Here is a 25198-nt window from a genome sequence, read left to right on the forward strand (position 1 = left end):
GGAGGCTCTTAGGGCAGATTTTTTTTTGAGGGGGGGTCTCCCCTCCCTGCAGCAGGGTGCTCATGCTAATGAGCCCGTGCTATGGGGAGAGAAGAAATCCCCCCCCCCCCCAAACAGAGGAGGGCATCACAAGGCTACTCCATCCCTCCTGGGCCTCCACATTACAGCCTCTCATCTCCCCGTCCTGGTGGAGGAGTGATGGTTTTCTTGGCGCTCAGACGGGCAGGATGCTCGGCGACTGGCACAGGTGGCAGGGCCACCCCTGCAGCCTGCCACTGGCCCCACCGGGATGCACCAGGGACAAACCAAAACCTGTGGTCTGTAAGAGGGGATTTTGAAGCACCTGGAGCACCTGCTTGGCATCCACTTTGCAATTTTCAGTGGAGATGTCCCGCAGCATGAAAGCCCCCCAGAGGACTGTATGCCAGCGCTGACCACCCACAGGGCTGCCTGTTGAAAAAGCCCTGGAAAATGCTGAGAAAAGTTAAAAAAAAAAAAAAAAAAGAGAGAGAGAGAGAGAGAAGAAGAAGAGGAAGAAAATAAAAGGAAAGAAAAAGCCACCTGAGGCCAGCTGCATGGCTGCATCGCCTTTTTGGTGCCAGCCCAGCCTCTCGATACATAAAAAATAGTTATGGCATTTAATTACCAAATAAGCACAAACCCCCTGTGACTTCAGCCCAAGAAGGGCCGGGCTCCCCCGTGAAAATAACGCAAGAAGAAATAAGACTGTTTATTAAAATATAATCTCTCTGTCCTTCTTTCTGAGCCCTGCTCTGTGCAGGAGTCCTGTTCACAGCAGCACTGCGGAGTCCTCGGAGCTATCAGCACACCGTGGCTCGGGCACAAGGGAGCTGCCAACGGGCAAGGTGCTGGCCTGGGTCCACGCCGAGCCCTCGGGGGCCGCCCCGTGGGGCAGCAGTGGGACGTAGGCATCCTCCGTGGGGCTGCCCAGCTGCTCCTCGCCCTCGAGGACGTACCTTGACCCCCATTGTTCGCTGCCGTGGACGTCCACGGCCACCAGGGCTGCCTGCGCTTGGGAGCAGCAGGGCTCGGCAATGTCCCCGGGGTCCAAGTCAGAGTCCGCCTGGGGGAACCCCGAATCCTGGGTGGAGTCCGGGCTGTCCTTCGGCAGGCTGGTGTTGATGTAGATGACTTCCCCGGGCCCCTGCAGGGCGGGCAGGCTTTCCAGCAGCTTCTCCAGGTGGACTTTCAGCTGTGAGAACGTCGGCCGGTCAGCAGGGTCGGCTCTCCAGCATGCAGACATGATTTCATACCTGGAAATGCGGAGAGGGATGCGGCTATCGCAGGGCTACCACTTGGCATCCATCCGCTATCCATCCATCCACATATCGCAACCACTTGGCTATGGGATGTACGTGAGCTAACTCTCCCCGACAGCTGGAAACTGAGTAAGTGCTGAGCCACTTTGCACTAAAGCAAAGCAAAAGCAGCTCCCCCACTTGGTGCAGCTGCCCGATGCAGGGCCGCATCGGCCCAAGCAGCTGCTACCAGCTGCTGCAGTCTCTCTCACTGCCTGACGCATGGAGGCACAGCCCTGTGATCAGCCCAGTGCCACAGGGAACCGTGGTTTGTTGTGGGCCATGGCAGGCATGAAATGCACCAAGCAGGATGCAGCTTGAGCCTCTGACAAGTGCACTCCATACGGGGCTGTGGGCTTGTGGCTGCTGCCTCAAAAGCGGGGGGGTTAGGGCTCGCTGTGCAGCTCCTTGCAGCTTTGCTAGCTTACAGGTTTGTATTTGCAGCTCTTAGCCAGGGGGGGGTTCAAACATTACAGCTGAAAATCTTGGGGACCAAAGGCCACGCGGGCAGCTTCAGACAAGAACCCTCACCTGGCTGCTCAGGAGTGCCAGGTTTTGAGGTTTCCAATGGCCATGTTTTCCCTCCCCAGATTCATACATTTTAGGCACTGTAAGGCCCTGAGTAACTTCAGGGCATTTTGTGGGGCACAGATCTGCATCCCCTAGGCAAGACCTTGCAGCCAAAACATACTATCCTTAAAAAAAAAATAGTAATAAGAAGTCTGACTCCTTCCTTCACCACAAACTGCAGAGGGCACTGCTGCCATCTCTGCAGGAGCTGGCGAGGTGACCTCTGGCACTTCCCACCCACCCCATGCAAACAGCCCAGCTCATCAGCCTTCTGTGTGAGGCCCACAAACCCATTGCCTTCTTTTGGGGTATTTGTTAGGGTTTGCCCTGGGGTTAAGATGCTTTTCCATTCCTGAGTCATACCCTGCTCTGCTCTGGAATCTGGCTCTTATTAGACACGTCAAAAGTCAGGAGATTAGGAAAATATCAAAGGTTCTGAGCTTTTGGTTTATGTCATAATTTCATTTAAAATTTGACCCACACCATTATTCTGGCCAGCCTTCTTCTAAGAGGAAACCTGTGTGTGTGTTCTTGCACACTCCCTGCCTGTCAATCCCACAAGGAAGGAAAGGTTAAATCCTCATCATTTCAACTTAAATTCAGTCTTTAATAACTTGTGTTTCTGGGGACTGTCAGAGAATTGAGGGGGTGAGCTGGGAGGTGATTCCTGGCAACAAAAAGCAGGTTTGCTGCAGGTGGGAACCCAGGCAAGCAGAACAGTCTCCAGTTGTGCTGTCAGATACAGCTTTGTGGGCTCTCAGCCAAATTCAGGGCTGAGTCACAAATGCACAAGTAATTGTTATGCCTTTAAAGGACGTCAGCAACTGAGAACCACGGAGCACGAGGAGCAACACCCCACAGAAACAAAATCAGCCAAGGATGAGCAGTGCACAGGTAGTTTGCAGCTAGACAAGGTAAACAGGCCATGCTGCAGCCCTGACACAGAAGCGTAATACTCACAGCTCATCTAAGCAGTCCTCGGGCTTTTTCAGCCGCTGTCCATGGAAGAGATACTCATAGATCTCATGGTTCTGGACTCCTGGGTACGGAGTCATCCCTCGGGTCGCTATCTCCCACATGGTAACGCCAAATGCCCACTGCGAGAACAAAGGGAAAGCGTGCTAAAAGGACATTTCCAGGAGGAATGAATGAGTCTTTTCATGGGGAAAGGTCACTTCCTTTCATCCACTGGACTCTCGCACAATGCTAATGGTTGTATCTTCAGTCCTGCCTTCCCCAAAATTGGAAATAATAAGCAATGCCATAGAACAGGCGAGTGACCCACTCAGGAAACTTATTCCAGGATGCTGGACAGGCAATGAAAGGTCAGCACAGCTTGTTACTGACAGCCTCCCGCTCCCCTGGCTTTTGCACTTGCAAGGTACAAGAACAACCACAACAAAGTGCCGCAAGCATGGAAGACTCAACCCACGGATCAGTCTCCAGCTCTTGACTCCTGCTTTCTGGCCGCCCAGCCGTGGGTACCTACCACGTCACTCTTGGTGGTGTAGACGCGGTCTGCCAGAGACTCTATTGCAATCCACTTCACTGGCATTTTTGCTATTCGGCCCTGACGGTAATAATCGCCGCTGTAAATCTTCTTGGACAAGCCAAAGTCTGCCACGCACACCGTCATGTCGTCCCGTAGCCTGCCAGGTGGAAACAGGGTCAGAAAGGCCTGGAGAGGCACAGTTTGCATTACTGACAGACATGTGGAGGCTGATGCACATGCCTTCTGCAGGCTGGCCCTTGAAACACATTGTATGCGACTGCCTCTCGCTTCTACAGATCAAAGAACGACAAGAAAGAAAAGCTTGATGCACCAAATTCTGAACTAGAAACCTGAGATTGATCTCCTTGCCTGTGCCTCTCCAAACCAAGGGAGGTTTTGCTTAAGGAAACCCAAGCTGCACGCTCATTCGTAGTGCTACAAAGCCACAGGGCTTCCACTGATACTCACCCTGCCAGGCCAAAACAGAAGAAAGCAGACTCACATGCAGTTCCGAGCTGCCAAATCCCTGTGGAGAAACTGCCGACTGCTCAGGTACTCCATCCCCAGGGCAATATCCACCATGAATTTCAGCAGCATCTGCAGGGGCACGAACTGGGAAGGGAGGATGTGGGTTAGGTGGCCCGAGTGCTTTGGGAAGCACGTATGGTCTGACCTGAAATGCCTCCACTGGCCACAAGAGCCCATCCTGGCAAACCATATATCTCTGTGGTTTGTTGTAGCAGTGTAGTTTGCCCTTCACACCTTTGCTTCCTCCTTTCACATCTCTTGAATGCAACTAGATAGTTTCCTTGTTGCCGATCCCACTAGCTGCCTTAACATCATGTATTTCTGACTAGAAAGCAGCTCTGCAGAAAAGGACCCTGGGGTCCTGGTGTGAAGCAAGCTGACCACGACTCAGCCATGAACCTTTGCGCTGATGAAGGCCAACCTCGTACCCAGCTGCATTAGCCAGAGTTCAGCCAGCAGGTCAGGAGAAGATATTCTTCCCCTTTATTTGGCACTGGTGAGGCCACATCTGGATACCAGTTGGGGCTCCTCAGAATGAAAAGATACGGACGTGTTGGAGCAAGTCCAGAGGAGACATCTAAGGTGGGACTGGATAAGATGGTGGACAAGGAGAAGCTGGGATAGTTGGGCTTGTTCAGCCTGGAGAGGGAAGGCAAAAATCCCACAGGCTTTTCTGGAGCCATATCCCACCACCACACCTGACAAGGCAGGGAGCATGACTACAACCAAGTCCTCTCGATGTTCTCCAAAAGCTAAGACAGGTTTTGCCTCCTGTTCCCAAGAGAGGCACAGTCACCCCTCGCTCCTGCAGGCACAGGGCCTTCTGCTCCCTGCACTCATTACCTGTGGGGCCATCTCCAGCCGGGACCGCAGCAGGAAGCTGTGCAGGTCACCATATTTCATGAACGGGAGGATCACCATGGGCTTGGGGACCTGCAGGGAGCTCAGCTCGATGCACACACCTGGAAAACACAGACAGTTTGCACAGCCCCATGGGCAGAGGCACCACGGTGTCCTACAGACATGTGGGACCTGAGCTCCCCAGCCCCGCTCCCCAGCCCAGCTGGAGGGCGGGCAGTGGCAGCCCGTACCTAGCAGCTTGATGACGTTGGGATGGTCAAAGTCCTTCATGCACGCTGCTTCGCTGAGGAACTCTTCGATCTCTCTTTGGGAAAAGTTATCCACTGGGAAGCGGAGAAAAGGGAGGAACTGTAAAACCCTGAGAGCTTTAACGCTTTAATCACTGCTGCCACATCCCTTCACAGCACAGTGCCTGCGGGGGTGAGGGTGAAGGGACAGTATGACAGAGACAGGCTGGGAAGACCTCACATCAGAGGCTCACACCAGCATCGGGTTATTCAGCACATGCAAGCAGGGAACAGCCCTGTGCCATTTGTGCAGAAGCACCAGGCCCAGGGTGGATGGAGACTGCAGCATGAGAGCATGAGGAAAGGTTAGATTTGTTTGGGGATCCCAAAAAGCCAGGGATCTCTTATCTGGATGGAGACAGGTACTGTCACCTCCCAGTTCTCCAAGGCAAACTTGGAAGTAAGATGAGCGTCACTTCCCAGCAAGGCTTTGGGTGGAAATCAGCAAAGATCACAGCCTTGGTCATTGTTTGGAAAAGGGTCTGAGACAACCCACACCCTGTACCCCGCATCCCACCATGCTTTCCCTTCTGCTGCCCAGCTTCCACCCAACTGCCCCAGTTCAGTCTCTCTCCATCTGGCACTAGGAGCTGTGGTCAGAGTGCCAGCACCCGCTTGGATGAACTACACCAAGGTCTGCAAGGCTGGGGCAACTTACTCTTCATGGTCTTGACAGCCACCTTCTGTGGGGTGCCTTCAGGCTGGCTGAGACGTCCCTCCATCACTGACCCGAACTCCCCTGCACCGTTAGAAAGAAGCAAGCACTTTATCCACATCCTGAAGCCCCACCAGTTGGGACATCCCTATCTCCTCAAAAATCGGAAATGCTCTAAGATGGAGACCTTGTCCCTGAAAGGCTGAGGGGGCAGACTTGCTTCTCATCAGTGGCAGAACAAGGACAGGAATGCAGGAGTCCGAATTCCCAGCCTGACATGTGGTTATCTTGACCCACCATCTCCTCCACATCCCCTGGGTCCAGGCGATGGCACGAGCAGCAGCAGCAGCCCCTGCCCCATCAGTCTGGGCGTGTGTCCATCCCCAGCCCCCAGCAGAACCATCACTCACCTTCTCCTAGGACCTTCCCCAGGCTGAGAGCATTTCTGTCAATGACAACGTCCTGCAGCTTCTGCTGGAGCTCGCTGCTGACACCCAGGCTGCCCACTGTGAGAGGGTGGAAAAGGAGCTCAGGTCATCTCCCACACACACCTCAGCCACGAGCTAACCATTTACAACATCGCGGTGTTGCGTGGTACAAACAGAGGGACATGGCCAAGGGCTGGGATTTTGTAGCTTTGTAGCAAAGGAGCTTCCCCTGACACCCGTAGGCCATCCAGCTAGAGACAGAGCATCAACGTTTCACAGAGCACCAGGTGAGAGTGGCCAGCTTGGCAGACGTGAAAAAACAGAATAATCAAGCCCCTAGCTGGATGCACACATTCACTGCTGGCTTGCCCTGCTGCTGCCCCTCACCTCCTCGTGGAGGGATAAAGAGAATGCTCACATGTTAGTTCGACAGCTCTCCGGCAGTAGGACTTCTTCGCCGTGTAACTCACCACCAGCTCTGAGTCATTTCTGCTGAAGGCATTCCTGGTGGGACAGAAAGAGAGTGTGCTAGGCCACTTCAGCTGGTTTTCCTCTGTTCAAGGAACTGCAGCTGCAGGCATGGGTGACCACAGAGCTACCCATAATATCAGCAGCAAAGGAGGAAATGTACATTTGCTCTAATCTTTTTCATTTCCCTCTCACTGGATCAGTGCCATTGCCTACAACATCCGATCAAAACAGCCACTTGATAAACATGGCTGATCTACAAAGGACTGAGTCACAGAGGTATTTTGGGGAGGAAATGGGATACTCATTTCCTAGTCAGACAGCAGTCTGGGCTGGTAGGAGTATGGTGCCCAGACCCACTGCTTCCTAAAGCGATCCCTCCTCTTGTGTGATACGTGTCAATGCTCCAGCTCCGCATTAGCACGTGGCCACCACAACCCTTTAACCAAAAAGAAACTATGGGAGCTGTACAGCACCGCCCTGAAATGATGGTAGGCGGTTGGGAGGAGCCATGCAACCTCTCTAGAGCAGGGCCATGCAGAGATTCAGCTCTGGGAAACAAGAACACAAAAGGCTCCACAGAGCTAGCAGTGCAAGGACAGAGAGGTTCCCATAATGTTACACCAGTTAGAAAAGAGATTCTTACACGCAGCCATTTTCCAGACTGGGATTGGGGTGATGCTGTGGGAGACTGAAGCAGATGTGGTTCCCTAAGCAGCTCAACAAACTCCCTTGCTGAAATGATGCTCTTCCAAAGGAGCTAATTTTATCATATTTCTGTTTGGCAGCAGACACCCAAGTGGCAGCAATTGTAAGAAAAGCTGCTAACACCACCACAATTATTTAACACAAATAATACGACAGGGCAATTAAATGCCACTTAGAAAGTCACGAGGGTGGGTGAGTAGCACTGGCTTATTGTTGTAGATAACAGTCCTTTGTCCACATTACCAAAAACGTCACAGTGCAGTCCAGCGGCAGGCTGTCTGCTCAGGGACGCTGGTGTTGCACTTAGCCTTTGGACCAAGATATGTTTAGTGTGTGATGAGGCAGGAGGGGTTTCTCTAGGTCACAGGACACAGGATATTATACAACTTCGTTCTCTTACCACTGTGTCAAAATGCCAAGGCCAACCCCTACACCAAGCTGCACAAGTTCACTTCCCTTTAAAAATAGGAATAGCAAGCGAAAGGTGAACTGCTAGACTGAGGAAGGGAGGGGAAATACTGTTGTTGCAGTAAAAATACACTCAGGGGTCCCTCACCCCTGGCATAAAACATGCCACTTGGGGGAACAACGCCAGTGCTGGAAGCAGAAGCCTTCTGGATCCAGTGGGGGCTGCTCGCAAAGCTCCCCTGCCGGGCCCTGCCCCGTGTGCCTGGGACCAGCCCAGCTCGGAGCACCACCGCCACTGCTCTCCCTTCTGCTTACCCATACTTGGTCTCCATGCATCTTTTCTGAATGACCACAGACAAGCAGAGGATCAGCCCGACAGCAATTGTCCCGCAGATGAAGCCCAGGGCTATGATAAAGGAGTCTGCGTTCCCAGAGGCTGGAGTCGAAGAGGGAGCTGAGGTTATTAACCCTAAGGAAACATCCCATTAACAGAGCTGCTGAAGGAGTCAGACTGCAGAGATCATTTCCAAAGGCCCAGTAAAACCCCAGGGGTTACACAGGAGAGCAGGGTGCAAGGACTGGAGTGGCACATGGGGAGCTCTCCTGGCTACCAAAGCATGCCCAAGGCTCCCATGCCATCCTCCACCCACACCCGGGCCACACATGCAGAGAGGGGCGTCCCCTTACCGCTGTCAGGGATGAAGACCTCCACTGGGCTGCTGAAGGGCCCCACTCCCCCCTTGGTGACGGCCGCCACCCGTACGGAGCACGTAGCATTGGTGGCCACCACGGGCAGGAGGGCCATGCTGCTGTTCTGCTGGGCTTCGGAGGAGATGTTCTGCTGGAGGAGAGAGGAGACAAGCCTGGGCTGGGGCAGACGGCAGCCCATCCCCACCAGCTGGGCATGGCAGGAGTGAAACCCAGCGATTTACTGAGAATTGTCCCCTCATTAAAAGTCCTGCATTGCTTTGCTTCTAAAAGCCCAGAGGAAATGGAGCGGAAACAGCAAGTTATTTATGGAGAATAATAGCCCTGAAAGGACCGGATGAGATCTGGCAAGGAGCTGTGTAGTGTTTCCCGCCTCAGCCTTGTGCCTCTGTTGCTCTTTGCTTGTCAACAGCAACGGGACCAGCAGCCCAAGCCAGAAAAAGGCACGAAAGCCATCTTGCAAGGGAGGAGGAAAGGCATTGCATGCTCTGGGGTCTGAAACACCTCTCTGCCAGAGCCTTCTCCCTTCAACACGTTGTCAACTCAGTTCCCTGCTTCTAAATGCCAACCTGCATTCCTACAGTGCAAGGAATGACACCTTCCCCATGCCTGTTATGCAGCACGGGGGGTCTGACACAGGAGGGGACAGCGTGGGCTCTGCTGGTCAGTGCCGAGAGCCTCCACGCTGGCAGAGCTTGTGTTTGCCAGCGGCAGTGACACAACGCCGCCACTCCTTCGCATGCACCTCTCCACTGGCTCCTGGCTTCGGCATTAAAGCACCCTGCTGCAAGGAGTAGCTCTTAGGGCAGGTATTTTCCGACTGTGGGTTTGCACCAAGCTAAGAGGATTTCCAGCTCTAGCAGCATCTTTCCTCGCACGGTAACATCACAGAAGTTGGCGCATTTCATGACACAGGCTTTTTTCCTTGATAAAGACCCAAGCGATCCCCATCCCTGCAAATTCCCTGTTGTTTCCCAATCTCGTGACTCAGCCAAGTGGCTGAGAAAGTGCCTGCTTCTACTCCTCGCAAACCAACAGCTGCCACACAACCGCCCTGTGATGTGCAAAGCACCTGGCGGGCTGCTGCGTGCCGCTGAGCCTGGCTCCGAGCTGTGCCCAACCTCACGCTGCCCGGCAAAAACAGCGGCAGAGGTGGGCAAGGAGGAGGAAATCAGTACTGCCCAGAGGGAATCAGTTCCTGTTCCCAGTCATAAAGAAGCCACAGAAACGGATGTGAAACGTGTACAAGCACCAGGCAGAGCTCCACAGGCTCTAGCAGAAGGCACTGCCCTGAGGAACACGCACGGTCAGACCAGGACTGGACTGATGCACGCTCCCACACTCCTCTTTTCCAACCACTTGCTTTAACAGCATCCTTCGGTGGAAATCCACACAAGATCATTTCCCTGCCACCAGTCCAAAAAGCCGCAGAGATCCCTTAATATCTCACGCAGCCCTGCTGTGTCATCTGAGGACAGCGTCGCGCAGATATCAAACAGACTGTGGAGAACATGAGCACATTTTCAATGCAGACAGCAATTCCGGCAGGACAGAACTGCCAAATTTAATGATTTTTATGAGTCTTGTGGTGGTTGAGGAATCTCTTCACATCCCAGCTCCTTGAAGCATGGGTCAAACAGGAATTGCTGGTTTAAGAATAAAATAAGAGTTTTTGAGGTTTTTAATACCGTTTTTAAACTAGTTGTGGAGCAAAGGAGGCCTGCAGGTGGCCCTGCTGACACAGAAATACAGAATCCCACCGCATTGATTGTGCCAGGATTTTTTAATGATCATTATTTGGGGGAAGTCTGACCTGAGAAGGGCAGGTATTATTGCTGCGCTTGTGTACAAAAAAAGTACAGGAGGACAAAAGAAGTAGGGAGTATCTGGCATTTAATATCTAGCCTGTCCAGAGTGGAAATGCAGGGGATTTATTTCTGGAAAATAAGAGCTTTGCCATTTGACAGCAAGCACATTGCTCTTGTATTTCACTTTGTTTGTCCATCGGCTCCAGCAGACGGACCACAGCAGCTCGGGAGCCAACCCAGAGGTGCTCTGGAGAGAGGATGTGGGACCACTGCCATTGCCGTGCCTCTCAATTCTGAAACAGCCCTTACAAAAACAAGTGCTGACCCCTGCTTTTGTCTGTCTGCCTCCAGATGCTTGTACAGGCTTTTTTGCCTTCCAGAAAGCCTATAAGCTGATGAAACAAATCAGCAACGAGCACAACTGCACCCTTTGGTCTGCAAAGCCAAGGTTATCTAGAAAATACCTCCCTTGCAGAGCTACCTCCCTTCAGAACTTACTCCACACCAGAGGGGATTTTCAAGCCTCCTGTAAGCCAGCATGAATGAGAACACCGATTAACCAGGGACATAGGCAGAAATTTCACCGCTTAAGCATTTGAATTGGAAACGTTATCTAAAAAAAAAAAAAAAAAAAAAAAAGGCTCCCAGAGCTTAAAGGGCAAGTCTTGTTTTTTACTTACTGCTTGGAGATGACAAATGTGTCAGCATTTTTTTTCCATGCCAGTCACAAGACCATAATATTGTTTCCCTGACTTCATTCGGTCTGGATCTATACATGCTCTTTTTCAGAAACATAAAAGGAGAACAGAAAATGCAGCATCTTACAAAAAAAGAGCGTGAGTCACTCTTTCCACGCAGGCTTTAGGTCTTCAGTGCCTCTCTGTGCTTTCAGCCTGGGACAGAGGGAGACCAAACCACAGTGCAGAGGCGATGGCTGGATGCTTCCATGCAATTATCCACAGGCTCCCTAGCCACAAGCAGAGCCTGGATGGGATGCTGTCTCCCATCTCCAGTGTTGCTTTGCCCAAAAGATTTGCTGCTAAGCAAAACCCTTTGCTTCTAAGATGCCCCAAAGCCTGTGAAAGGCAAGCAAGGCCGTGCCAAATAACTTCACATACTTATGGACGGGCAACCTGCCCCAAAATTTTCCTCAAGCTAAAAAACTCTGTGCCTTTTTGCACTGAGTTTGCAGAAGAGTTAATGCATGGAATAAATCCCATCTGAGTAAGGAATGATTTGAAATTCAGGGAGCAAACTCTCCCAAACACCTTACAATTGACTTCGTTGCTAAAAGCACCAAGAGATGCTGCCAACATCCCTACTGCCGCTCCAAAGATCATACCAAAGGTTTTTGTCACCAAGAGCATCTCCCTTCTATTTTAAAGCAGATTCTGACTGGCACCAAGGAGCCAAGGTGGACAAGCCCCATCTCCTTTAGGCAGACCTGCTTCTTCCCAATATTAAAGACACAGGACATCACCATGAGTTACACACCCCATTAGCATGCACCAGAGAGACCACTTGTATATAAGAAGCCCAGGTGAAAGTGCAAGACAACAGACAAATGGGCTCAGAAAGAACACACAGAAGCACCAAGAGCAAATGAGACAACCTTGCTTGATGCCTGCTGGGATTTTTTCTGTGCTTCAAAGCTTCATCCCTATTCCCCTGGTGACTTACCAACCCCTTGGAGTCCTGCCAGCTGTGCCAGATGCGATAGCCCTGCAGTTCTCCATGTATCCTCTCCAGGGGTGGCTTCACCCATCGGATCTCCAGGAGCGAGCTGGATTCATTGAAAGAAACTGTAACATTCAGTGGAGGGGTTGTAGGAGCTGCAGAAATCAAAGAGAAAGAAGGTGAGAGGGCCAGGTGGATGTGCACAGCCCCTGGGGACACAGTAGGCAGACTGAAAATAAGCTCAACTAGGTAGCATGCAGTATTTCCAATAGCTTTTAATATTTCCAGCAGGTGATTGATCACCCATGGGTAAACTTCCTTTCTCCAGTCAAGGGAGTCAGGATGCCCCAACCCGTAAGCAACCATCACTCTGAACCAGCACCTCCTCCAGATGGTCCTGCACAAAGCACAGTAGCACGCCTCAGGCAGGGAAACCCTTCTCAGTGCTAGCGACTCACTTCCTACCTCCTTCCGTGGTACTGGCAGTTATCCAGGGGCTAAATGCTGACCAGCCAACTTCATTCTTGCAGGAAACACTAATGTTATAGTCTGCCATGGGCCACAGCTGCTGGATGTGATACACATGGGGAGGCACCGAGGTGTTGAAGAGCAGAAGTGAGACATTGCTTCGTGGAACAGCTTCCTTGACCTTAATTGAAAAATCAGTCCAGAAACAAGGATTAGTCAGCAACAACCTGCAGGGTGAGACACACAGCGGGATTTTACATCTGTAAACAGGATCTAGAGCCCTGCTTCTCTCTCTCGCTCTCTCTTCCATCAAAACAACACCAAGGCCTCATTCTTGGATGCTGTCTCATCTCCACCGAGTGGAAAGCTGACAGCAGGCCATTCACAGAACCCAGGACTAGGTCTGAAACACATGTGGGAAAGAAAGACCTGCAGCAGGGCCATGGCAGAGATGTGTGAAGCTGTAGACAGGGGAGGAAGGGATGATTTGCTATTTCTTGTGACTGGAAGCAAAAGGAGCACCCTATAAAATTACCAGGCAGCAAATCTCAAACAAACAAAAGAAAGTCCTTTTTCATGCAGCACATCATTATAGCACAGAACTTACCGTCATCAGATGTTGTGGGAGCCAAGAGAATAAACTGCCTCAGAGGAGCATTAGACAAATTGATGAGACACTGGGCTGCCAAGGGTATTAAGGATGAAGGTCTAGATGCAACATGTGGCTCAGGAAGGCTCTAAAGGTTCTCTCCCTTTGGGGACCTCACTTTATTAGCACAGACTTCCCTCTCATGAAACCCTCTGGAAGAACTAATTGCAGACCTCATTAAACTCCATCATTACATGTAACAGAGTGGATGAACTCAATACATTAAAAACAAGTCATGATTTTTGGAACTGTTTTTCGCAACATATCAGGGCTGAAGAGACTCGCTGAGGGGCTGGCACGAGTGCCATGTCACTGCCCACAGGGCCCATGCAGCTCTCTGGAAAGCATCTCATTTTGTGCTGGGACCTGTGTGCAGTGCAGCCGGCAGTGCCGCAGACCATAACGGGGCTGATCCGACCCCAGACATGAGGCTGGGACACCAAGCTCCAGCTCCGATGAGGCGTGAGAGCCACCCGCTTGCTCAACGCCACCTCTTCTGTTTTGCTTTCTACACGCATCAGCAAAGTTCTGGGAACACAGCAAGCACCACGACAGCAGCTTGGGCTGGGAGAGTGGACAAAAAGAGGAAAGAGCAGGAACAACACAAGCGAGGCTAGCTCAGAAGACAACCCAAGGCAGGATGTGTTTCAGCATGAACCAGGAATGGAAAGTCGTACACTCCTTCCAGAAGTCTCCATGCATACTTTGGGGATGGCAAGAGACCTGCCTTTGGGCTTGAGGAACAACGCCAGGTAGCTCAGTGTGTGCAAGACGGTCTCAGCATCGACAGTGGATGCATTTTCCAGCAAAAATGAAACAGCTTCAGCTTCATAAAGCTCAGAAGGCCCCCAGGCTGTCATTAAATTGATTTGATGGAGGTGAGCTGCCATCAGATAAACTTGCAAGCAGCTGCTGAGAACACCCCTGAGACTGGCTGTTCTGAGCACCAAACCCAGATCCACTATCTCAATCCTATACCTGTGTTCTGGAGAGAACCTACCAGATTAAAGCGTTTTTAAAAAATCACGCTTCTTATAAACTTAACTTGAACTTGCCGGGTGTGATACCAACAGCTTCCATTTTAAGCACCAGCATGCTCAAAAATGAGTTACATGGTCAGCAGGCCACACCACTCAACCTAGGGGATTATCAAAGGGGACAGGAGCAAAAAGGCTTAGTCACAACTGTGTTTTTGCCAGATATCATGTCTTGTTTTCCAATTTGAAAGGCTATTTCCTAATGACAGACCATGAACATTAAGTCATAGGAAATTCCTTGGCTCTCCACCCCGCTTCCTGAGCTCCATTAGGAACGCAGCAGTGGACACGGTGCTAATATTAGCTCGAGTACCTTTCCCCTCTGTAACTCCTTTCACTTTTACCTGCCTTCAAACATCCTCTCTCTCCTGGGAGGTCAGAGAAGCTGTCACACAAAAATGGTGGAGATGGCTGAAACAGTCTGTCCTCCAGCTCTTTCCCCCACAGTGCCTTTCGCCCAGGCATGGGCGCTAGCAGAGCTCTGAGTTGCAGGAGGATATCTGAGGGTTACAGGAGGGCATCAGCCCTGCCTAGGGCTGGAGCTCCGCTGTCACCGCTGCCACCCAGACTTCAGGGCGTTTTCTCTTCCTACCAGTAAGAGTTCACACGGTATATTTCAACCACACAACTTTTTATGTCCTGAAAGGGATAAGACCTTTGAGGTAAGAACATAGGGTTTGCTCTGACATGGAAGTTAATGAATACAGAGGGTTTGTAAATGCCAAAATTTTGGCTGTCACAATACACTGAATTCACTCTTTGTAGGGTCTCTCCTAGCAGACCACTCCTCATCCCAGAGTAGACTGTATGTTATCTGAACCAGAATACAGAATAACCATTATAAAAAGCACATCCAGAAGAAAGCAAGCAATGGTCTTGGACCATGAAACCCAGCAATGTCAAAGAGAGGGAGCAGGCAGAAATTGTTTGCAGGGTTTCATGAATGCTATAAAGATGGCTTTCTCTGACTTGTCCAGGAGTCAGACATCCCCTCAGCTCCTTCCCAGGACTCACAAGGTGTCAGGAGTGGAGAGCTGAGAGAAGTCTCCATCTCTGAGACCCATCAGGAAGGCCACCTGTGTGGGAAGCATTGATCAGGAGGTAAAAGTAGGGACAAGTATGTGCTAGCAGCAATTCAAGATGCACTAATTCTCCCAAAGAGCTACTCAGAGCATCTCTGGGCATCTCTCCATGAAGAGACATGACAACCTGGCTGTCTTGACTGAGAGATATAAAACCTCAATTTAGAGGTTCCTGTTTCCCTCTTCAATCATCTTTTCTATCTATTTCAAGTGAGATGAACTTCTGCCCTAATGACTCACAATTTGAGAACCAGTATTTGCATCCTGTTCCCTTTGTCCACCAAAACAGCTGTCTGGGTGATGGCACCCAGCATGGTACCTTCCTCCTTCGTCTTCTCTGCAGGACCCCTTTCACCAACCTTCCTCCCTTCTTCCACAACAGGCAGAGCAAAGCTGCACTTTGCGAGCAGCCCACACCAGGCCTGCAGCTGGTCTGCAGCAGCTCCTGTAAAGCCTCCTGTGCCCCACAGCAGTGCTCCAGCTGCCCCAAATCCCAGCACCTGGGGACTCTGCTCGCTCCTTAGCTCTGACTTCTTGGCTTCATGCAACCACAAACTCCCTGGCTTCCTGGACTGCAGGGCACCGGTGAGACAACATGACAGCTTCCCCTTTCTAGCCCACTGTGAAAGTCCTGATCAGTTTGCCCAAACTGATGCCCTGGTCAAATCTGTGTGGTTCATGCCAAACAACACTGATTTCCACCTGCCTTTGGGCATCTGCATGAGGAAGGTTGCGGAGGCAAGAGCCACACACTTACCCGGACACTGCAGCTGCTCAAGGCAGAGAATGCATCGAAGCCTGGCACCCAGGAGATCATGATACCATGGGCCATTCTATTGAGGACATGAACGCTGGTGGGTGCAGATGGCATTCCTGCAAGGAAAATCCGAGTTCAGTCAGCTCTTAAACCTGCCCACCCTTAAGCTGGAGAACTACAGGATGTTCAGCCCACCCTGGTTAGTAGGGACACGCAGTGCTGGGGAGGTTAGGCAAGCATTGGAGGGCACATGGCCGCAGGAAGGCTTGTGCGAAAGCACAACCACCCGCACGCCTGGTACAAGCCCTGTTGGTTCATGCCCTTGCACAGAAGTGGCACGTCAGGCTTCCCCAGGCAGCTCCTGGGGCTCAGTTCAACTGTGCAAGAAATCCAGGAACTGCTCTGGGCACCCCTACAGCCGCGGCCGAATCCTGAACCAGCATACCATGGATATTTTAGACCACTGGGCAGGGAAGCAGAAGTCATTTGTTTTGACCATATTCTATGTTTGTGTGCTGAAAGAGCACTCTGGGTTGCTTAGAGGCAATGACATATTTTGGGGAACACCTTCCTTGCATTGCTGGAGTGGGTCCCATCAAGAATGTCGAGAATTTCCATCATTTCCTATGGAAAATTGTGAGCACCGCCCTGGTTGTGAAGGAAGGAAAAGAGTGATACAGCCCTTCCGAAACCTACCCTGGGTTTGACAGTTCTGCTTTCAAATGTGCTTTTAGGTGCTTCCTCCCATGGCTGCAGTACTGGGACTAGGCTTAGTCCAAATGACGAAGCAGCACTGGATGACCCTGCTACTACGTGCATCCTGCTTGATTTTAAATACAGTTTTCAAAGAGGGAAAAATAAATATGGAAAACCTAACAATACCACCTTCAGTTTCTGTAGAATGACTGCTAGGAAGGGTGGAGATCAGGACAGCTCCTGCTTGTAGAGATCTGTACTCAACAGGTAACGCTAGAGCCTTGTTCCCACTTACCTTTCACATTGACCTGCCCTGGGTTTGAAGCAGTCAGCCCTTTACTGTTGTGAGCCTCACAACTGAACAGTGCTGTTTCATTGAGACCTGCAGGGGAAAAAATGAGGACCTGTTGACTGCACCTTCACAAAATGTCCAAATCACACCAATTCACCACCTGCTGCTCACAGAAGACCATTGCAGCTTCCTCTGTCTTACTGTTGCTTGTTTGTTTGTTTGTTTGTTTGTTTTTGTTGTTTTTTTTTGTTTTTGTTTTTGTTTTGTTTTTTGTTTTTTTGTTTTCTTTTTCCCGCACCACAAAAGACCCCTTCTTTCCCATCTCTCTTTTTTAACACTCCCTACTGCGGCCCTTCTGCACTGGCAGCTGGCTGGCCGAGGGTGACCCGCACTGGTGCAGCTTGCCCACCTTCCTCACCACAAGCGTGTGCATGCAGTCAGTGCGAGCTGCGCACACAGGACAGGACTGTACATTTCGACGGCACCGTTGCACAACCTCCTGAGTAAGCACTTGTTTTGTGTTCAAAAAGGGAAAGGCAGAAAGCAGAAGAGCCCACCACCACAGTTTGAATCAGATGACCTATTGCTTTTCAAAGATTGCTCAAATCTCCCAGCTGGTAGTGGAAAAAGACCGCTTTTGGGGGCCGCTGGAAATACCCGAATGCAGACTGCTGCTGGTTTCCCCTGGGGCGTTAGCACAGCCTGTGCAAGATGACCCCAGCAAGCAACAGTGGCTCTGGATTTTTGTCTCATGCAAAGGATGTTACTGCAGGCAAAAGGCTGTCCCTCGTGGCAGGTGGTGGCACAGGTGCCAGGGAGCACATCACCTACTGCCTTCCCAAAGAGAGGTTCAAGTTGTGCACAGCATTCCCAGAAGTTTTAATTCAGCTTGGCAGCCTGCAGAGATCTACTTTAAAGTGCACAGTACAGTTATCTGACTCGGCAGTTCATTCACCTGAGTGTACAGCAGTTCGCTGGGAGGTCAGCTGCAAAGAGGGGAGAGAGTGGCTGTCCCTGGATGGAAATGGGGACAGGGAACAGTGTACCAGCCTGTTCCACTGTATTAACATGTCCTGCTGATGTCTGGGTAATGTCCAAGCCTTGCTTTTACAGCCTTTTCCTCTCCAGTGTAACGAAAACAGATTTCTGTAGTTGTACAACTCAAATAAACCCAACTAACCCGGGTCCACAGAGTAATCAAGGAGCTTTGGACACCAAATCTAGTAGAGCCAGGACACAATCCTGTACCAAAAGCCTGGTAATCGATATTTTAAAACCATCCTTACCAGGGAGGAATTTAGTGAAATGCCTTTCCACCACTGCAGCATGAGGGGCTCGCTGTGGTGCCCTGGACTTGTCAAGCATCTACTCACACCTGAAGCAGTCCCCTTCTGTGTGAGAGCTTCTGGACACAGAGGGATTTGTCCAAATAACCCAATCCAGCATGTGCCAACCGGATGCAAGAACATCCAAGAGGAATGAGTCACTTCTTCCGGCTTTCACTGCCTTTTAAAGCATGCTTCTGGATGCCAAGACAAGTCAGTTATAGTCTAGTGGCCTCCTGCGTGTGAGCAAAATCAAGAAGCCCTTCCTCTCTTTTGCCTCTGCAGCAAAACCACTCTGGGTTTTATGTTACATGCAGGACTTTTCTCCCTATGCTCCACCAGGCTGGCAGGGAGATGTGATGCAGGGACAAACTCCAGGTCTTCCAGAGACATTAAAAGGGGATGACCAGTAAAACAGCCTGTGCAAGCAGCAGTGTGCTGGTTGATGTGGCCACAGGCTACAAGAAAAATCTGCTTCTTGCTTTGGAAAGAGAATTTGAGTGCCCTGCCTCTTCCAAGGAAAAAAATCTCCAGCAGCAGCCAGAAGGGGTGGCATGAGAGCATGCTCCTTGTTAACTGCAGGGCTCTAAACAAAATTCAAGGATGTAGGTCCCCAAAGAGATGCCTAAGAGCCAAGCTGTGTGGGCAGCAAAGCTACCCAGTGCCCACAGAAATGCTCTCCGAGGTCACTACACATACTTTTTACCACACGCTTCCCTGCTATTACTCTGACTGACAAATCGTGCATCTGCTCCCCCTGGAACAGGTCCCCTCGTGTGCCATCACAGCCCCACAGCATTGACTCAGTGCTTGGTGACACGATTGCAGCCTTCCAGCCCAGCACCAGCAACACACAGTGCCAAACAAAAACGAGGCAGGGTGGCAGCACATGGGAACACCTCCCCTGCCTACCAGGAGCTGTGAGGCCAAGGTGATGGGCTGTAAGACTGCACGAGACATGCTTCTGCCCTTCCATCCCTCACAGCCACACAGAGGCATCCCAGTTTGCCATGGCAGGGACACTGCTGGGCTCACCTGGCACCATCAGGACTGAAGGGGAGATGTGGGGCTTCTTGTTAACCTGAACATTGTTGCGGAACCAGTAGATCTCCACAGGCTCTGGCGGGCCCACAGCTTGGCACGTGAGGTTGAAGGGACTGTTCTTGGTGACATTCAGCTTCTCAGGCTGCCGAATGAAGTGTGGGAGCCCTGCACAGACACAAGAGATTCAGCAAGCTCAGCAGCACAGCTCCAACAACAACCCCACACTGTCCCACCTGGGGCTGCCTCTTCCCATGCAGGACCCCCCATTTCTGGCGGGCAGATGGCAGCTCTCAGCTCCCGGGAGCTGCCTCTCAGCCAGGGCTCAGGGCTCTCACACCTCCAGCACTTCTGGCCCTTCTGCCTCCAGCTCACCTTCCAGCTGCACCGAGATGGGGTCTGACACAATCTCCATGCCAGAGACGTTGAGCTTGCAGACGTAGGACCCGTTATCTGAGCGCTGAGCAGCACGGATGCTACGAGAGAGAAGGGAGAGGTTCTGAGGGCTCTGAGGGGCAGACCTGCCTTGCACACCGCTCCCACTGAGGACACAGAGAGGCTAGATGTGCGTTTAAATCAGTACCAACTACCCCACAGCACACACCTAACACATGTTGGGGTTGCAAAGCCTGGCTTAGGGGGCTAAGGAGAGCCTGAATGAAGATTAACTCTGCTGCTGGCTGCTCTGCTGGCACAGCCTTTAATACAGATGGGTTGTCATGGGCAGGATGGGCAGACCTCTCTCAGCAAGGTGTCACAGTCTGCCCTGGGTACTCAGTGACAGCAAATCCAGCCCTCCCACACCCAAACACCGTCACCCGTTCCCAGTTCCAGTCCCAAGCCCCTGATAGCTGTGGGGCACCCCACCTCTTCTCAAGAGCCACGCTGACGTCCCTCCTCCCCATCTGCAGGAGGATGGCTCCGGTTACCTGAAGGTGGAGGTCATGGCCACCTCATCCTCGTCGGAGATCTCGAAGTGGCTGGTGGCGATGCGGTCCAGTATGTGCAGTTCCCTCCCGTCCTTCCACAAGGAAATGCCAGGGGCGTCCGGCCGGAGCAGCAACTGAGGTACTTTGATGGAGCAATTAAAGGTGACATCCTTGTGCTCATTAATCACGATGTGTCCCACCGTGGGGTTAAATTTAATCTGTCCCAGGGAGCTGGCTGAAGGCTCCTCCCAGGCCTGCTTTGTGCCCTGGTGGGGCTGGTGACTGACAAGGCTTCGCTTGGGGCGGTGGGACTCTGCCAACGGGGCTGCCGCCGGGAGTGACAGATACGGCCTTTGGCCAGCATCATCTGCAAGAGACCTCAGTTTTGTTACCACCATCCAGTAACCCTTCTAAAAACGCCCCCACCTCCAAAACCCTGCCAAGAGTCACTGCTTCCATTAATAATTAAAGGTAGTTCATTTACAGATGCTTCAAACATTCACCATCTCCAAGGGAGCTCTTCTAGAAGCTCCAGGGAGGAAACAGAGCTGGGGGCTGTTCCAAGACTGAACACATACAAGCAACACCTCCAAAAACACCTTTAAGCAAACCAGAGAGACCCAAGCTAAAGAAAGTGCTGGGCTCCTTCTCTTTTAGGAGGGGAGAGGCAGGAGCCGTTTGTGCTGAATTGCACCCTCGGGACTGGAACATAAAAGGAACCCTGGGCAGGAGGAATCTGGGACTCAGATTCAGAAAACCCCCTTCAGGGGCCTCATCTCAGGCATTTCCAGCTGGGAAAGAGTCCCCGCAGGGGATTTGTTTGATTTTAGGCTCTCTGCTCCCTTCCCAGCACAGGGTGAGCTCGGCCACAGGGGGACAGAGCCTGGTGGACCGGGTGACACGTGGGGCAAACGCAGTGCTCTGGGCAATCCTGCTGTGACCGCCCTGTGCATCCACAGCTGCCCCTGACCAGGGAGGCTTCTGTGAGTCAGTCACGAATGCCGCTGCTGAGAACTGCCCTAGCTGAGCTGCTTTGGTAAGGAAAATAACTGCAGGCCGACAACGACATGCCTTCAGATGGTGTGTAGGAGCTGGCTGCTGTTTAGCGTTGTTCTCCCACAGACTACCATCTTCCAGACATTTTTCCCAAGAGAAGGCTATTTACCAGATCTTTCTGTGGGCTTCTCCTCCCCACCTACAAATCCCTTAACACACAAAGTCCTTGAACTGCATTCTCCTCCTTCCTCCTCATGCAACCCACACCAGTCACAACCAAGAGCAGCCCCATGGAAAGCAATTCCCCCAAAACAAAAATGTATGTTTACAAGAGAGAAGATCTAGAGAATATACCACAAGAAGGTGCTTTTACAACACTCCTTCTGAGCTTTTTGGGGAATTTACAGGCATTCAGAAATCCCAAGTGGACTGGTAAATCTTCCTTGCTGCTTTCAGCAAGGAAGGGCATTGTGCCAGACAGGAATTCCATCTCAATTAATTTGCCTCTTCAAAAAAAAAACAAAACCCTCACAATTTAAAAAATAACATTGCAGGTAGAAAGTACGATCATTTTATTTAACCTGAGTTCAGCTGAGTTTGTTTTGAGGCAGGTCTCAGTCCTGAAACATCAGACAGCTCCAGGTTTTTAAAGATACGTCATTACTATTGTGAGTAATGGAGCATGAGCCCAGTGTACTTTACTCAGAGCCAAGAAACACAACCTAATTTTGAGGCTGGATATATTCCTTCGCTAAACTGCTCACTATTTTTAACCCTCAAGAAATAGTACTTCTAGCTAGAAACTTGAGAAGAGTTTTAAAGTTTGCCTGGTCGTACAGGGAAAGAGAAAGCCTCTCCCTGGTTAACACACAAAACAATGGGTTTCCCTTTCAGGAAAAAAAAAAAAAAAGACCCTAAGCTTTCCAAACATGCTTCCTAATCTCCACCATCGCAACACAAACAAAGTCCATGTGACTGCAGCTAAAGGCAGCCTACAGAAATTTACTCACAGCATGCAGGTGACCGGCTTTTCGAGGGGCAGATAGCCCCACAAACATTTTCCAAGAGCAAACAAACAAGCGAGCAACCCACAAAACCCTCCCTGTCTCCTGGCAGAGGTTAGCCAGGCCAGAGGCATTTGCTTCCCAACACAATCCAAGCAAGCAGAATTTCAGATTGCTGAATGAAGGTAAAGCAGGCGCCAAATCGAACCAGTAGCATTCGCGCTGCGTTGCAGGGCTTTGTTGTGCTCCCCGGGGCCAGTTTCTGGCCATCACCAGCTCTCCCCGCATTAAGGACAAACTTCAAAAAGCTGAGGGGATCTTAGCCTCAATTTTGGTACTGATTAAATGGAAAGAGGTATTTGCTGGCCCAGGAATTAAATACTTTCCACTTTGACTCATGCTGGCAACAGGAATTCATCAAACCAAGGGCTCCCTTTTGAGCACCCCCCTTCCCCAGCTGTTTGGGGTGTGGATATCTTTGCAGTGTCCTCCAAGGGATTTGTCCTGCCTGACGGGGCACCTCTCACCCATGTCCAGAGTGATTTGCTCAGGCTGGCCCTAAAAGACAAAGTCCAGGGGCTGGAGGCAGGCATGCGTGGGTGCCCACCATGCTGGAGCAACTCCATCACTTCCCACAGCATGGCCCGAGGGAAAAGCTGGCATGGAAAAAAAATCCACTTGCAGGCATGATGCTGCTCGCTAGACATACCTGGATTGGAAGCAAAACTAAGTGCTAGCAACACCATAGTACACTGCACAGACCAAACCTAGCGCCGGAATAACCAAGCCTGATGACCAAGCAGGTGTCAGGGGAATAATGATGCTCAGCATCCAGCCAGCAGGTCTCACGTGCCTTCTCTGCTACTAGCCTACGTGCCTTCTCTGCTACTACGTGCCTACTAGTTACTAGTTACTAGGAGAAGGGTGTTTTAACAATAAAGCCTGTCTGTCTTAGATGCAAGATACTTTATTACAGAAGACAACAATAAACAGGGAGTCTCACACCCCGTGAGTGAATCAAAAAGTTGTCCTTCTGTGGTCCCAGTACAGAAGGTATTAGAAAACACGCAGGTCTGCCAAAAAGCATTGTACATCTGTAGCCCTGGATTTCCCATTACTGGAAATAGTTCACCTGATGACAACAGCTTTCTGGTCAGGCACTTGTTGAAGTGAATCGTCACATTCAGACAGTGCCTGACCTGAGGAGGGATGCAGAGTGTCTGCAGAGTGCCTGCGGGGTCTCCTACCTCCAACCCACCCCCTGAGGCTGTCAGGAATGAATTTCCCCTGGGGACACACCTGACTGCCAAAGAGATTCTGGGGCTCACACATCTTTTGTATTCATACAGCCCAGGATTTCTGCTTAAACCCAAAAACAGCAGGGAGTTCCCCGAACTGCAGACGTCCACAGCTCCAGCCAAGCCTGTTAACTCTCCCCTGCCCAAAGCACACTCTGGCATTACTGCTGCTCCTGCCGGGAGCCACGTCTTCACACCGATCCATGACCATCCAGCAACCCTCAGGGTGGGCTACAGACCCCCAACAGCTCCAGCTGCAGCGAAGCGTGGGGCAGCCCTGCTGATGGACGCTTTGCTTGTAAGCCCCCAAACTACCTCCAGTTGTTTGCCTTGCTTTTTCCAGGTAACCAAGCACCGCGAGGAGCGTGCCGGTGCCACGAACCACGATGCTCCGCAGTGATTTTTGGCACCATCACCCCGCAACCTGCCCACGGCCACCGGGACAGACCCCAGCCCCACCGAGGCACCCAGGGCCCAGCACAGCGGGGGGCAAACCCGGTTCTCTCCGCACGCATCCCCCAGAAAGAGTCGGCTGCTCGCTGCCCCCCCCCCCCCGCGGAGGGGCTGACAGTGCTGTGCTCGCAGCGACGCCCCCGCCGGGCCGCCCGAAGCCCCCCGTCCCCATCCCCAGCGCCGGGGGGGTGCAGCCGCAGCCCCGCAGCCCCGCAGCCCCCCCACCGGGCCCCCCAGACTCACCGGCCCCGCAGCGCAGCGCCCAGAGCAGCGCCCAGAGCAGCGCCCGGCGCCCGCCACCCATCCCGGCACGGCCACCGGCACCGTGCTGCGCCCTGCCCGGCTCGGCACGGCTCGGCACGGCTCCGCTCGGCTTGGCACAGCCCGGCCCGGCTCGGCACGGCTCCGCTCGGCTTGGCACAGCCCGGCCCGGCCCGGCTCGGCACGGCTCGGCACGGCTTGGCACAGCCCGGCCCGGCCCGGCTCGGCACGGCTTGGCACGGCTCGGCACGCCTCCCGCGTCGAGCACGGGGCGGGGACAGCAGCGGGACGGGGTGTCCCGCAGCGGGACGCAGGCTGCGGCTCTCAGGCATCGGGGTTGGTTTTGGGGTGGTCCTGCGTGGAGCCGGGAGCGGGACGCGATGATCCCCGTGGGGCCAAGATGCTGGGCGCAGTCGCTGCTGCTCACGGCGTGAGCTTGTCCTCCCGTTGTCCGTGGAGGGACAACTTTGTGCTTGGGGACTGGCTGGGTCTGCAGGGAGGTACTAGGGCTGCGCAGGCATGTTCTGGGGAGCAGCTCCTGTCTTCCCACCCTCCTCGTCCTGCAGAGCCCCACGGCAGCAGAGCGGGACATCGCTGCGGGGGGAAAGGCACGGAGCTGGGCTGCAGGGAGGGGAGAGCACAGGGCGCTGAGCGCAGCGCGGTGCCTGCCACCCGCCCGGTATTTTCTTGGACCAGAACAGCAGGGCAAGAGGGGACAGAGAATGAAAGGGACATTTAAAAATAAAATAATAAAATAAAATAAAATAAAATAAAATAAAATAAAATAAAATAAAATAAAATAAAATAAAATAAAATAACAGAAAAAAAAAAAAAAGCCAAATGAAACCTATACATGACACAAACCATTTAGTGATTTAGTGTAAGGAGCAAAGCAGAACATGACTCCTGATGGCACTGGGAGGAAATGAGGAGTTTCTGTGCCTTCAGAAGAGCCTCCTGTTCCTTTGGGGGATGTGATGGGTCAGGAGCAGG

General features: G+C 52.0%; 1 protein-coding gene across 2 annotated transcripts; it reads right to left on the reverse strand.

Moving 5' to 3' along the window:
* Positions 1-715: 715 nt before the first annotated feature.
* On the reverse strand, positions 716-24357 carry MERTK (MER proto-oncogene, tyrosine kinase). Of its 2 annotated transcripts, none has more exons than XM_084283896.1 (19): positions 24188-24357; positions 20194-20560; positions 19640-19740; positions 19259-19432; positions 16902-16988; positions 15911-16026; positions 12383-12566; positions 11921-12072; positions 8412-8562; positions 8040-8193; positions 6559-6644; positions 6123-6218; positions 5716-5796; positions 5001-5093; positions 4753-4871; positions 3884-3993; positions 3379-3538; positions 2850-2986; positions 716-1274 (listed from the first exon to the last, which is right to left on the reverse strand). In XM_084283896.1, exons 1-19 carry the CDS (start codon positions 24246-24248, stop codon positions 791-793), a joined length of 2913 nt encoding a protein of 970 aa, XP_084140022.1. In that variant the 5' UTR covers positions 24249-24357; the 3' UTR covers positions 716-790. The 2 variants fall into 2 exon arrangements, with proteins under 2 accessions (XP_084140022.1, XP_084140021.1); XM_084283895.1 differs by having other exon boundaries at positions 8412-8565.
* Between the last annotated feature and the right edge of the window lie 841 nt (positions 24358-25198).

Source organism: Netta rufina, assembly GCF_964035555.1.
Source record: "Netta rufina genome assembly, chromosome: 3".
Taxonomy (NCBI): Eukaryota; Metazoa; Chordata; class Aves; order Anseriformes; family Anatidae; genus Netta; species Netta rufina.